The sequence below is a fragment of the Branchiostoma lanceolatum genome, chromosome 3, assembly GCF_035083965.1.
Source record: "Branchiostoma lanceolatum isolate klBraLanc5 chromosome 3, klBraLanc5.hap2, whole genome shotgun sequence".
In the NCBI taxonomy this organism is placed as follows: Eukaryota; Metazoa; Chordata; class Leptocardii; order Amphioxiformes; family Branchiostomatidae; genus Branchiostoma; species Branchiostoma lanceolatum.
In genome coordinates, this window is record NC_089724.1 from 8280960 (window position 1) to 8297159 (window position 16200).

The 16200-nt window shown below is 39.5% G+C and overlaps 1 protein-coding gene across 1 annotated transcript; it reads left to right on the forward strand.

Moving 5' to 3' along the window:
• The first annotated feature begins 298 nt into the window (after positions 1 to 298).
• Positions 299 to 16091, forward strand: LOC136429285 (uncharacterized). Its single transcript, XM_066419146.1, has 21 exons — positions 299 to 380; positions 1366 to 1488; positions 2181 to 2327; positions 3193 to 3381; positions 4490 to 4668; positions 4903 to 4987; positions 5537 to 5674; positions 6166 to 6315; positions 6653 to 6793; positions 7381 to 7503; positions 8098 to 8222; positions 9439 to 10099; positions 10316 to 10425; positions 10792 to 10906; positions 11745 to 11865; positions 12356 to 12482; positions 13047 to 13172; positions 13988 to 14651; positions 15231 to 15377; positions 15825 to 15911; positions 16075 to 16091. Exons 1-21 carry the CDS (start codon positions 299 to 301, stop codon positions 16089 to 16091), a joined length of 3657 nt encoding a protein of 1218 aa, XP_066275243.1.
• Positions 16092 to 16200: the final 109 nt, after the last annotated feature.

The window sequence follows — 16200 nt, forward strand, 5'->3', positions numbered from 1 at the left end:
AACGTTACGCACGCATCGACGGTGAGAAATATAACTGTGCAAGTCTGTGTTAGTACGGACATGTCCGTGGTGCTGATGTTCTATTCATACCGAAATGACGTGTTTAGAACAACCGAACGTTCCGAACGCATCGAACAAGAACGTTCGTTCGAACGTTCGAACTTTGAATTCTTAATCAAGTTTGCCCTAGTATGTTTCCTTCACATGTTGTTGATGATGAAGGGGAAACATAAGTCTTTTGGGTTTTAGGTTTGCGTTTGTGATTTACTACTACAATCAACGCCTGTTCAAGGCAGATATGCGGTCTTGGCGGCAAGCCGTGTACCAAAGAATCCTCCTGGCGGCCATTCTAATGCTGCACGTGTACGGCGCATATTCTGGTAAGTGCTCCAACTCAAGGTTACCTTGTCAAGATTACGTGTTATGGAGGGGTGGAGTTATAGGATAGGAGTTATTTACTTTTCTGGTACATTGTGTTATCTAAGAACTTGATCTACTTCTTCAAAAGGTCGCCAGGTTGTTATTCAAGAGGGGCAGGGGAGAAAGGGGAATGATTTTTAATGGCCGCAGCGTTCGAAATACCCATCTGCAATCTGAAAAATGCATAAAGATTTTCAAGATTGCAGAAGAAAAATTAAACAATCTGCAATTTTGCAGAAGAAAAAAATCAGACTCGGGATTCAATGGCTCTCAATTCAGGAGATTATAATTTATATAGACTTACTAGTAAGCAAACTAGCGGCGCTGCAGATATAAACTGAAACCCACACCGCCGCGCAAGATGGCGGCGTTTCGGTGCGTTCCGACTGCCTGGTGCTACTTGAGGTCAGTTTTTTCGGGGGGTTTCGACCTTTTCCGTGATAACTTCGGAGACGAATCATGTGAGAAAATGTCAATTTCGTGCATTTCCGTCAACCCTCGCTAATCTCCGCGGTCACGATCTCGAGGTCGTGTACAATCGCCAACAAAATGACACTCGTCCTCAACCTTATCTAAATAAAATATTATATATACGAAAATAATTTTATCATGTTGGTAGAACATAGGACATTAGAGTTTTCTTACACAACCAGTCACTACTTACCTGCTGACGTTTCGGTGTCTGTCAGACACCTTCTTCAGAGCTTCTGACTGGAGTACCGCTTCTCACCGCTATAACTATAAGTAGCCGATGTAGGTGGCGCTTTTGCTGCTAGAACAGACACCGAAACGTCAGCAGGGAAAAAGTGACTGGTTGTGTGAAAAGAAAACTCCAATATCCAATATTATATATCCTTTTAAACGGTTCGTACCTCTTGCCTTGTCGCCGATCCTCTCCTTCCACCCAATCAAACCTTTCCTTTTATGACGTTTTGTTATCATTAGACGTGGACGAGTGTGCAGATGGTACTGATGACTGCGCCCAGGTGTGCACCAACACAGATGGCAGCTATAATTGTTCTTGTTGGTCAGGGTTCACACTACAGGACAACGGGCAGTACTGTGATGGTAGGTCTCACTTCTTAGCTTAGTCCGCTACCCAAGCTCCACTCCCCGCCAAGGTAGTGGACTAAAGCTATTAATGCTGGACTCCAGGATTAAGGTCTCACACGACCCCTTTCCCTCTATTCACTTGAGATGTCTTGTTTCGTTCGTTTTGGTTAGATAAAGATTGTATTTCTTGGCTATAGATTATTTTTTTGCAGGAAATTAACGCAAACACACACGCTTTTCCAAAATAAAGAAATTCGATGAATCAATGTTGATTTGATTATATAGATGACATCCGCACGCGCATCAGTTTTCAACTTTTCTGTAAATCGAAAGCATTTGTAAAATGACCCAATGAATGCCGTGAAATGCCAAAAAAAGTACGGGAATCGAATAGTAATGTCGTAGAATCAAGTCAATTCAAAAGTCAAAGAAGACGATGTGAAAGAACAAAAATGAAGAATCTTTTATTTGGTATACCATACTCGTGTGTTTAGTCATTTGTTCAACCTTCCTGACCACATAAATTTCACAATGAAGGCAACTTTTATTTTTTGTGTGCTAAACGTTTTTTTATTCGCACGCTCGCATCAGTTTTGAGGTTCCCATAGGATGTCATCTACATGTATATAATCAAATCAACATGGCCTTACCCCAAACAGTATAGTGTGCTATTATATAGACATGACCATATGCTGTTTTTTCTTCAGGTCCAAAGATAGACCTGTACATGGAGGTGATTTTACCTATAACAAAGGACAGTATCTGGGACGACAGAACTAAGATGTCCTGCAGACCTGAGATGGAAGGCTTGACCATAATTAATGGTTACCACATCGGAATGAAACTAGACACAGGTCAGTTAAAGGAAACCCAAGCAATATTAGGGCCCAAAAATTGGAAATGAAAAAAATTATGAAATATTTTTGGTAGTGACATTTACCAACATTGTTTAGCACGTTTGCGTAATAACTTCATAATTTGAGCATTTTAAAACCTTAGTTTCGTGAGCCTACAAAAATTCCGGCCACGAGTTCTCACATCACAACGACGTTATATTTTTGCATAATGGAGTACGTTCATTCCGACGACTGAAGATTGTCCTGGAGAAAAAAAAGGAGGACCACATTTAAAGAAAGAAAATTGAAAAGCGTTTCGCTGCGGTGTGATGCGTTCAGTTAAAAAATACCCCTACCCGTATATATACATATATATACGGGACCTAGATACAGGCTCTGTAATGTGCAACCCATTTATAAATGGGGCCCGCAGGACATAATGTATATATAACTTGGCATTTCATACTGAATATTGCATTTGAGTTCTAACACAGTGCATGCGCGCAAGGCCACATAAGAATAGAAACCGGAAGATCCAAAAAAATTCCTATCGACCAGAGGGTTTGTCCATTTTGTCCAGTGTTAATTGAAGTCGAATATCACTTTTGGATTGTATGTCCAAAATATTTTGATGTACGTTATTCACTATGTACACAAGGTGGCATCTAATATACCAGAATTTATCTCAATAGCAACCCTTGCATTGTATACATAGGATGCACTAGGAAAATACATCAAAGAATGTCAAGACGTTAGAAATTCTTCCAATGATTGTAAAAGCTCATGATCCCATACTATACACTCTTGTATGAGGTAGATTAGCTTTATAGAACTGTAGTTAAGTACCAGTAGATGCCATACTTTGTGCCTTCTTGTTGTGCAGGTTATGGTACCAACATCAACTACCTGACCTACGGAACGCAGTACGAGACTAGAACAAATAGTGATGGGGTACCGTACGGTCTTGAACTCCGCAATGCCGCCGGTAACTTCCGTCCCAACGCCTATTACTGTAAAACGACCCGCAATGGGTTAACACGAGAAATCATCGCTCCGGTCACGCTGGGAGAAGGTAAACCCCGAGAGATGCATATTGTAGTTACCTCCGCCAAGAAGGTTATATTTTTGGTAGCGTTTGTGTGTTTGTGTGTATGTCTTTGTCTTTTGTCTTTTTATTTCGCACAGGTAAAAGAATTTTACATACATATGACAGATCAATACACATAGTGCCGGGGAAGGTAGAGACCAATGTGGTCTATAACATTCCATCCCCATTTTTCAAACAGAATAAATTACAATGATAAATTAAGATATAGAGAAAAAAATGACAACTTAATATCGTAACAAATAACAAATCAATAACTAATAATAACAATAACAAAAAACAAGAACTAAATTATTATATATAAAGAAACAATTACCTAACTGAACACAGAAAAATTACCAACTAAGTAAGCAAGGAAACAATTCGATAAATAATAACGATGCAAATAACGACAAGCATATATAACAACACAAGTCAATAACACAAAAAATGCACCCAGACATGCAGGATATAAATGAAAAACCAAAGAATAGAAGGTTAAGCAAATAATTGATTGTTTAAAATGGAGCTTTTTAACATGTTTTTGAATCTCAGTAGTGATTTGCAGTTCTGTAAGTTTTCATGTAAGCTATTCCAAGTTTGCGGGCATCTGTACATCATGGAGAACATTCGCTGCTGTGTTTTTGCTTGTATCTGTTTCAAGTTGTTTCGTTGCCTTGTATTATAATGATGAAATTCCGAGTTGTAGTGAAAAAGACGTTTGAATTGATTTGGTACACAGGACGTGTGTGTGTGTGTGGACGAACGTGTGTGTGTGTGGACGAACGGCATAACTCGAGAAGGAATGGATGGATGTGGGTAGGTCTTGATGAACCCTGGAAATGCTTAGATTTTGGACCCTCCTAGCAGCTTGTTACGGTACTGCAGCGCAACTACCTGTTTTGATCTCCCGTTCTGGACATACTATGGTCCTGATTCTTGAGTGGTAGATAGCTTGGACAAGGGAGTACCATCATTTTGTGTTCACATTTTGAGTACTAGACTGGTATGTTCATGAAAAATACATTACTATATGTTCCTAGCTCTCAGTCACCAAACGCTATCTTAATGGCTTTTTATTTTATTTTACACGCAGCTTACTATAGACCCAAGGAGTTTACAGTTACTGTGAATATCGGCGAGAGTGCCACGCTTGAGATGGTTCTGAAGAACGCCATCCCAGGCGGCCATGACGGATCTACGGAGTGGCGGAGGGATGGCTCAGTTTTGCCGGGAGTCGACAACGATTGTAACCTTACCATCTCCAACGCTCAGGTTAGATACTAATTAAAGTATAAAAGTTATATTTCAGGAATTTTAGAATAACGATGTTTTTCAAGTATTCAGCAACATGAATGAAAGACTTTGGTAGTTTCTAACAGAAACTAAAAAAAAAAAATGTAGTAAGTCACCTGCTCTTATATACTATAAAACTAACAATAGTTGCTATCATATCATATCATATCATCTACGTTGATAAGGTATATATTTTGTGTTTTATTTCTATAGATGTCAGATGAAGGTGTGTACGAGTGCTACTTGACGGGCAGGTACAGTGAGAACAAACAGGGCATCGCCAGGCTCATTGTTAGAGGTACGTTATAACCGTCGCCAACAGGGTTGTGCTGCAGCCGTCGGTGTCGTTTGCGTGTTTGTCTGTTTGTGCACAACATAGCCTGTGCAATTGTGGATCATGAGTAGATCCAAATGATATTTGTGAAGTGGATAGGGGTACACTTTCCTACCATAACGGTGGAGTAACGCCAACCGAGATTCTTCGGCTAATCTGTCTAAAACTGTGCTGAAAACACACTACGGATTTGGTTGCCGATATGCCGACGTCTAGCGTATTTGCCACCAAGAATTGTACATCTTTTTAATGTTGGACTTCGCGGACTTGTAGCAGACCTTCCGGTTTTGATATCTCATGATATGGTAGTGATTTGTGGATGGTAGGTAGCTATTTTTTGTCTGTGTTCTGTAAAGCAAATCTGACACTAGATGCTTAACGAGACGAAATGACATCAGTAATACTGAAATGAACGGACTGGGAAGGTCATGATGAGGAGGGGGTTTGTGACAAAATGCTCGTGCATTTACACACATGTACAAACAATTTATACATTTCTCTCCTGTTCGCTAGAGTGCCCGGAGGGGAAGTGGGGACCTCCAAGTTGCACGGCAGACTGTGTGGAGTGTCACTGGCCACAAGGAATCTGTGATGACGAGACCGGGCAATGTATCTGTTTCCCAGGATTCGGCGGACTAAACTGCGAAACACGTAACTATATAAAGTTTTTGTTGTTGTTGTTGTTGTTGAAGATAATTGACATTGAAAAGAACACACATAGAAAAAATACAATTATTAGAAAGCACTATCCTGAAGGGGACGATATGTTCGAAATGGTCCGTGACGTTATCTGAGACTAATGCCAATGGGATACGAGCATTTACCACAAACCGATTTAACGCTGCAGAAGTTTTAGAAATTCTATTGAAGCTTCCATACTGTGATATGTGGTCGCCTGATACACCACGCGACAAACGTAGCCCAATTGTACAGTTTCGGAAATATTGATAGCGTACATAGTGCGCAACTAAACAAGGAATTTGGTACCGTTGTCCTTGTCTAACCACAGCAATGCGATGCCGTCATCCATTCATTTAGTGCTGTATGTCCATTCTATTTTTCATAGTACGTTGTTGTAAGCAATAGACCAACAAGCACAGCTTGAGTAAATGAAACCCATCTTTTTGATTTTTCTGTGCCAGTTTGCCCCTACGGTTACTTCGGGGACTCCTGCATCGGCCGTTGTTCTGGTGGGTGCCTGGCTAAGTTGTTCTGTGGTCCGGATCCCATAGGATGTAGATGCTACCCTGGCACTAAACCTGACCCTAATAGCATCAAACCCTGCGATGATCGTAAGTCCTTCTTTGGTAGCGCTTTGTTTTACTCCATAGAGTCAATTGTCAAAGGGAATAAAGGCAATATGCTGATAAACAGGGTGGAGTAGTTGTAAAAAGGTTTGTTGGGTGCCAGTTTATTTGGTGTCGATTGTACATATACATACGATAGATTCATTTGAAGTCAAGGTCCTTTTTTCGTTCCTGGTTCCGTAATATCATATTTGTCCGTTCTATGGTGGGAGTATTTTTATGAACCATTTCTAGAACCATTTTGGTAACTAATTTGCACTCGCATGAAAAAAAAAAAAAATAATCTCCTTGTCGTATAACTTAAGGCCTGTTTTTGTTGCAGAGTGTTCCGACGGTGTATACGGCCCAGACTGCCTGTACACGTGTGGTCACTGCGCCGGGGGGCACATTAAGTGTCACTACCGGACCGGCAAATGTAGTAGTGGCTGTACAGCCGGTTGGGAGGGAGAGTCATGTCATGATGGTACGACAACCCCGTAAGACATTTTTAGTGATGGTGATGATGATGATGATCACAGGTTTATTCAGCAATCAAACAAATACAGGCCTCATCACAGTCATAAGGCTTAATTAACAGGCTTGTTTACGAAAAGACACGTCACAGCATTCTTCGGAATTAAAATCTTAACAGCATACTATCATATTATATATATCATATATAATTTCACATTTTCATTGTGAAAATCATATTAACAGGCGCAAACTATGTGACTATGTCCAATACGTCGTTAGTAGGTGGTTTACAAATGATTGAACCAAGGATCGTTGCAACTTGATCAATTCATAGCTAATTAGTAAATAAATAGATGAATGAATTGATATCTGTTTAAACAGCTCATCCATCCCATGAATATATACAATCAAGTCATGTGGATTTTATATGGAGATCTTCATTGACACAGCGACTTTCGTAAGGTCTAAGGCACCTATTCATACAAGCATTCAAATGGATACAAATGAATTAACCTGTACATTAAGGTATATGAAGCATGATCCAGGTTCTTTGTGTAATGTATACTGTACATATGTTTGTACTGTTTACTCATGTAGACAAAGATGAGTGCAGTTTAGGGACGGACAACTGTGAGCAGATTTGCAACAACAATCCAGGAAGCTTCACCTGCTCGTGCAACGAAGGGTACAGGCTGTCAAGCAACGGATGGGATTGTATAGGTATACCAGTCGTTCCTAACGGCTTGTGATAGGGATATACTGTGTCCAACATCATGTTGTTTACAATAATCCAAACCTGATTGATAGAATTTATATATTTTGCCTAATCAATGGCCAGATAGGTTTAATGCAGGATCTAGGTGGTAGTTTTCCATTGATTTCGTACATGTGTTTTTTTTTCTGCCAGGCCATGTTGATTTGATTATATGGATGAATCCGCGCGCGCATTAATTTTCGTCCATTTCCAAAAAAAAAAAAAAAAGTTTTGACCATACTGTAAATCATGCATAGCAGCTTCAAATTGAAAAAATAATATTTAGGAAAACGGATACTTAGGTCGTAGAATGACAACGTCAAAGAAGAAGATGTGAAAAAACAAAAGTGAAGAATCTGTTATTCGGTATACCATACATGTGTGTTTTTGTTCATCCTTCCTCACCACGTAGATTTCATAATGAAGGCAACTTTGTTTTTGCCAAACTTTTTTTTCGCACGCTCGCAGCAGTTTTGAGGTTCCCGGATGATGTCATGTGATCAAATCAACATAGCCTTATTAGGTTATTACATGACGCTATATGTTACGTTCCTTTCTAGGTATCCTGACATCCCTCACCATTGCGGCAACCCAAGCCGAACATGGCGGAAACTCCGTCACATCTGATGATGCAGAAACCGGCTACCTTGCTGCAGACCATAACATCACCCTTGTGGTTTCCCAAGTAATTACAATTCAATCTTTGTTGAACAAACTCGCAGACATGCTGAGTCTTTGTAAGAATTTTTATGTTGTGACAAAATTTTGGTAAGCACTTCTGTTCAGCTTATGCACTTATCCATTATCAAACATTTACAAATAAGCTAAAATATATGATATATACCATTAAAACATATTCACATTCATTAACAATCACGTCACATTATCAATTTAGTACGTTAGAGGAGACGTCTGTGTCGTTTAGTCGCGGTACAATGTACCGGTAGACATAGCTGATAAGTGAATCTGACAACATGTAAAGTATTGATTAACTAGTGTTCACCAGTTCAACGAGGTAAGATATTGGTGATTTTTTGTATCTTGAAGTCCGGCAATATGGAACGTCGAATTACCTACTTATTCTCTTTTGCAGGCTTTTTTCAGATCAAATTATCAAAAGTTAATTTTGATGTTCTTGTTTTTTTTTCGTGATAATGAGTTCAATCCAAAATATTATACAAACAGTAGATACTGATTATCTTTTGTGCCATAAAGTTTGTATATGCACTGAATGAGAAGGTGGTTTATACCAGTTGACAAAGGAACATGATTATGTGTTGTCCCCGTTCTGAAACAGAGTGTATTTTTTGACATAAAACGCCAGAGTATATATAGGCTTCATGATATGATCAGTGATAATGTTTATTAATGATGTAGACGACTAATTTGTGACACCTTTGCGATGCTAAGTAATAATGGCAACATGAGACTCTGTACACGTACTGTGGACCTAGGTTGACCTGTTTTCATAAGTAGGTGTTAATGTTTTTAAAGTCACAAGATGGTAAGAGTCTACAAATGGTAATTTGTTACTTGTGTAGGTACTAAATAGCTTGTTTTTTAAAAGTACTACTTGTATGATAAGTACACAATTCAGCCTGTTAATTTTTTTTGCCTGTTGGTTGCCATATAGATATTTTATCATTAAGATTACTAATGATTGATAATGATATTTGATAATAATCATAATAATGATGATACTGATAATAATGATAATAATGATAAAAATGATGATAATGATAATAATGATAATAATGATAATGATAATAATGATAATAATGGTAATAATGATGATAATAATGATAATAATGATAATAATGATAATAATAATGATAATAATAAACCTTTCAATGTCGCCAGATGGTACAACAACTCTCTGATTAATTCCCGTCGAATTCTAGGTTACGGGAGACATAGAGTCTTCTTCGTGGACTTTAGATGGCGTCGACACGCCGACCGTCTTCACGTTACCAGCAGGAGTCTACAGCGTCACGGGTAACGTCAGCAACGAATATTCAAACCAGACGAGGCAGATGACATTCACTGTTGTTGAGTGTATCCACGGGGTGTATCTTTTCCACGTGGGAACGGAGGGTGAGCTCCCGGACAATGTGTCCCCACCTACCGGCTACGCCGTGTGCCAGTACCCCGTCAGGTTCCTCGTCCTCGTCAAACAGGTCGGTTACAACGCCTCTTACACCGTCAACATCGGCGACAGCACCAGCTTCGAGATTCCAACCCTAGTCAATTACACCCAAGCTGGCAACATGACTCTCTACGAGCACCTCGTACCTTACAACTTGTCGGACTATCAACTCTACAACTTTACACACACATTTCTGGACAGAGAGATATCCAATGTGACAGTTAGGGGAGAGAACGTGGTGTCAGTCGGAGTTTCGTCTGTCCTCATGACAGCACAGTGGCCTGTGACTAGTATCTACGTTCCTGATTTCGGCTTTGAGACGTATCCAGAACCTGTGGTCTTCGACATCTATTTACTGGACACCCAACTGCCTACAGATGTGTACTACCACGCGTCATATGGCGACGGAAACAGTGGTAAGTGTCGTAACAGATTTAACCTCTTCCCCGCTGCCTAACTCTGTAACCGGTAGAGAATGGGGTACCAAACTTAACTTCGGTGTGTTAAAGGTTAAGAATATATGTCATATTGTGATTTTCTGCACGCGTTCCCTCCCACGTTTTAAACAATGGTATACCAACTAGTGTCACTAATGCAGATGATCTTTTCTTCGTATGTTTCTTGATGAAAAGACACGGAGATCTACGTCGGTAATGAGTACAGTCCCAGTCATCCAAGGTTCACCGTGACACACTTATACATACCCGGATCTTATGTGAGTCACATCACGGTATACAATAAGGTAGGTCGTAATGATTGTAATACAATTGATTTTTTTAACATTTATCATAATGTCATAGAAATACTCCTTAAGGTTCCTATCATGGCTAAATTGGCATTGTGACTCTCCTTTGTTTTCTCATGAAGCAATAACTGTAATTGTATTGTATTTTGGTAGCTGGGAATGAAATGATTCTAAAAATGATTTGTTGGACCATATAGATGACGTCATCAAATTTCTTTGCCCCTAATATTTTCCACCACTTTTTTTGCAAACTGCTGAAAGGTTTCTATGTTTCCATGTGCATGATGATCAAAGCTTTAAACATACGTTCGCGCATCTTGATATGATTGTGTGGTTATACAAAGTGACGCGTTTTCCCGTCAGGTGAGCTCAACTGATGGTACAATATACGTGACGCAGGATTTCCAGTTCTTCGTTATGAACATCACGGCGTACTCTAAGTTTTCTCAGGTAGAAAACGGTCAGGTGCTGTATCAAGGTGAGTAACATTCACTTAATCCCCACTCTCACTGGGCCCGCGGCACGCTGGGGGTGTCGCTGCACCCGATCGAATTGACAAATCACTCAACGAATTTCATCGACAAAAAACGAATTCTTTTTAAGCTTTGTGTGTTTTGTGGTCTTTTTTGTCATATTTGTACGTTTTGAATGATATTCCATTATAAAGTCAAGGGTAACACAAATCCAGTTTAGGACGCAGCGACGCCGCCAGCGTGCCGCGGGTCCAGTGAGAGCGGGACTTTACGGAAAGCTAGTGCATGTTGCGTTGACAAACCTGAATCATACAACTGTTACTGGTACTGCAAACGCCATCCTACAACGGTCTGCCGTTATGTAAGAGCTGAAATTACTGAATGTTTTTCTTTCATTAACGCATCGAACCGTTGCGACCACCAACAGTGTTCTCCATCCAGCTTTCTCAAATGACCAGTTAAAACGAATTCCTTCGGGAACATACATGTATGATGATAATAATCTTTATTGCATATTCATTCCCCAGTAAGATAAATGCATAGATGACCATACATTTTGTAAAGGAATAATAAAACGTTAACATAATAAATACAAAGCACTATGTAAATGTTCGACTGTACCGTCTAAGTTCTGGCAGCTTCTTCTCTCTTTTTAAAACACATGGCGACATAATAAACTCTTTGCCCATTTCATAAACATTTGTGCATGACATTAAGTACTTAAAAGTATCTTACATCTCTTGTCAAGCTCAATTGATTTGAACAGAGATTGACGCTCGTTTTCATATAATACATAATCTAGTAAGAAATGCGTATAACACCTTTTGAATGTGTGTACTCCAGGAGTATACAGAGAAGGACAGGGCCCTTATGAGAGCGTGTTTCCAGGACCTCCTCTTCTCATGCCAGTGGAGTTTGAGTACGAAGTTCCACAGGGGACGAAAGACGACGTGCTTCAATCTTCGTAAGGGCGTCATTCAAGCAATGTTTTAGACTTGTTATCAACAACCAGAATGGTTTATCTTCAAAGTATGCTGATATTTTGTTTATCTATTTTGAGGAAATGTGATCAGAAGGCTTTGCATATCAGAGACTTATACTAGCCCATATTGTATCAGTACATCAGTAATTAGAATGTCTATTTTGTATTATGTTTAAATAGTTGTTGGCATACATTGTACCGTGTACAATTGTCTTGCAATAAATATGTAAAAGTTCTTCCATAATAATCAGCCTAGAATTGAGGTGTTAACAATTCGCTTTTCCCTAGAACTATCGTAGAGTGGCTAGCAACAAGTACATTAGAGCATCCTTTCTCATTAGATATATAGCTTTGAAGAACGCTCGCTTTCAGTGTAATATAACCAATTGCGGACACGCCGAGGGCCTAGCTCCGAACCTGGTGTGTTCCGTTACCTAGAAGTTTTTGGATTATGCGTTTGTCTTTTTGTCAGGTGGTATGTGGACGACGTTTTGATACCGGACACCATGAATCTGTCTTACACGTTTAACCACCTGGGGTCATTTCTGATCGATGCTGTTGCCGTCAACCAGTATTCCTACATGATCGGGGAATTTCAGGTGCGATTATTAACTTTTTGTACTTTTCTAAACGGTCGCGACATTTGATATTGCTTCGAGTATGCCGAAAAAGGGCAAACCAATAAGAAACATTTTAATGAAATGCATGAAATGGAATAAACAATGTATCGGTAAAAGCAGAACCAGTGCTTACGAAAGTATTTCTAAGGAAGGTTAACAAAATTCTTTATACTACAAGCTTTACTGACACAACAAAAGGACATGCGGCGACTTAATCTACATACAAGTATATAAATGATTCAACATGTCGAGTTTAACGTGACTTACGCTACTGGTTCTAATGTCTAAATGTTCTCTGATATATTTTCCTACTTGTTAACAGTAAGGGTTTCTTCTTCTAGAATTGTTTCTTCTTCTACATTCTTCTTCTAGAATGTAGTTGAATTTATCTGTAGAATGGAATCAAATTTTGTTAAGCAAGCGGAAAGAAGGTTGAACAGCTTTGAGCGTTTACTGACCGTAGCTATAAGAAGCTGTGAACAAAACATTACATGGCAATTTTTCATTGGACAAATACCAGTGATCGTTCCGTTTATTGTTCAGGTGGACGTGTACGAAACAATAACGGACCTTTTCATCGCTAATAACGGCCCGGTGTACATCGGAGATCTCACGTACATCTGCGTGTTCGCCAAAACCCCGGGAACAGCTAGTACTTATGTGTTGCAGGTGAGTACTATAACGATGCTAGCGTTTTTGTGACGACATATCTTAAATATTGTAGTGATTATAGAATATATACTGTAAAGGCAGAAATGTTTGTGGAGACTTAATTTCGAGGCAAGGAGAACATGGAGTGTTCGCGGTGAGTTTCCGTTTGAAACAATGGTAGTGCTACAGTCACACAATGGAACGGCTTTCGCGGTGGTAAAGAGCTCACCGTGAAAACCGCGAACATAAACCGCGAATATTTTTGCATATGTAAATTCTAAACTTAGATTAGTATGTGAACGTTTATGGCTTGTATTCAGCCCTACAATTATATAGACTAACGACGGCATGCACATTGATAGCTATTACAATTGCACAATTGCGTCATATGAAAGATTTAATGAATGATTTTATTGCACAACAATTGTATCAGTGATAGTATCTGGCAATGTATAGATAACATAAGTTACAATATAGGTCTGTTTTTCAACAATTCTAATTACTACATTACTATATTGAATAACACCTACGATAATTACTAAACAGGACTATTGTAAACATCGCCAAAAATAGTTAGTCAAGCAACTGGATAAGATTTTAAAACATCCGCTGTCTTTCGTCAATGACTGAAAAATAGCGTAAATTATGCTGTCTAAAAAGTCTGTCTCAAAATCTTATCCAGTTGCTTGACTAACTATTTTTGGCGTATCTTATAACCTGGAAGTCTAACCTTCATCAACATATTGTAACTGACATCATATTGCGTTTGTCTAGGCTACTTTGCGACGTGTAGTAGCATCGTTACAAGTCTGACGTTCACAATTTCTCCCCAGTTATTTGAGGGGGATCCGAACCCAGTCACCATTGATTCACCAATCAAAAACGACACCTTGCTGTCAGAAGTGGAGCGCATATTCCAGACGGTTAACTTTCCATTCAGCCTCTCAGACATGCACATGACGCTTCACTCATTCCTGTATCCTTCCGCCGGCACATACCACGTCAGACTTGATGCGAGCAACGCCATTTCTACCGGCTTTTCCGAAACCGCCGCCACCGTTCAGTTGATCCCTTGTTTCAAGCCGGTTGTCCACATTAACGATGGAGGAACTAGCTCACCTACACATCCAACACCTTACAGAAGAGACCAAGACATCGACTTTTTCGTCAGCATCCAACTAAATTGTCCAGGCGTCAAGCAGAGGACTTTTGAGTGGAAAGCCTACGAAATGTCAGAACTTCAAATGATTCCGCAACCTGCTAACGAAATCCAGCTCAACGTAGAGATGGCGAACGGAACTAACCAGATCATTTTACCGAAGCACACCATTGGTTATGGACGCTACATCCTCGCGTTCTATTTGACGGAAATAAAGCTCGAGATTCACGAAGGGCACGATACGGAACCGGAAATTAGTAACTCAGACTTCACATGGTTCGAGGTCGTGGAGAGTCCCATGGTTACGAGAATCTCTGGCGGTTCCTTACTTTCGACAGGTAATTGCACGTTTTCTCTCTACATGAATGAATGAATTGTTTATTCATGTAAAACTTTGCAGCCTTGTGGCTGAAGTACGTTTTACTTACATTAGTTTGAAATAATACTATCATACAAAAACATATCAATTTCACACAAAACGTTAAATATTCCGTAGTATTGAAATGACACTATAACTAACAAAGACATCAGATAATGTGGTTGATTTGAGCAGTCGATTGCGTTGCAGTTGCAACATGTCATTTTTCCTTGCACAGCAGTGATGGTACTGGGCTATTTTGATACCGAGTGGTACGGCAGGGTGCTAGATGCATACATAGTCACTGGACGGTTGCCTGTAGCTTTCCATGAGAAGGTTACAATTCTTTGTTTACTAATTAAAGAGACGTTTTAACGTTAGATTTCTGTGGTAGTGTATACAAATGTACAAAAGTACATGTACATCAGTTTACTGCCTGTTACTTTACATAGAAATGTTGCAATTGAGCGCTTTTGAAGTAATGTTTCAACGTCAAATTTCCGTGGTAGTGTATACAGATGTACAAGTGTATGTCTGTGTATTTTGTTCTATTTTGAAGGCTGGAATTCGACGTTCAAAGTGAACGCCTCCGGTTCGTACGACCCTGACGCCCCCGTGTCTGAAGCTACCAGCGACCTGACGTTCAAATGGCAGTGCCGACATGCAAACGAGACCTTCCCTGATGACTCTGACGACGAAACAGCAGGTAATAGCCTCCGGTCTTTATCCTTCAATAGCTCATGTATGAGTTTGTGTCGATGATTTCTACGACAACGGCAGGTGCCTTCTTTATTAAATTGACCTGGTCAGGAAGGATGAGTAAACACAATGACTATGGTAAACAGAAAAATTGATTCTTCATTTATGTTCTTTCAAAACATCTTTCACTTTGGAATTGACCTAAACATTCTACGACATTAGTACCAGTTTTCTGATTTTTTTTTCTCGATTAGAGCATGTACCTTTTCATTTTGCAGCTACTTTTCACGATTTGCATTATGGCAAAAAACTGTTTTAGCCGAAAATTGATGTCATCCATATAATCAAATCAACATGGCCTCCGTGATATGTCTGCCAATCTCTCTCATAGAGGTAGTTTCAATCATGCAGAGATTTGAATGCTCTTTTACTTAAGCGACTTATGTCATTCTAGGAGGATGCCTAGGACTCATAGGTATGGTCTGGCCAGTGCAGAACAGCTCTGATCCTGTTCTAGTTGTTCCAGCTATGTCATTGGAGGGTACGTTGTTTCCCATGCATATTAGGGGAACGGTTGATTTGTTTGCCTGTTTCAAAAGAAACCTTATGGGGCTGAATGTATATTTCACGATATAACAGCAGCTAAATGGTACGTTTCCCATGCATATCATGAGAAAGCTTGCCTTGTTTACCCGTTTTAAAAGAAAACTTCTGGGATTGAATATTTCACGATTGAACTTCATATGATTGTTGATTAGGTGACCGTAGTCAGTTGTGTTCAATAGCTACTTTCACGATGTGAAAATGTTGACATGAAATACAAATTGAGA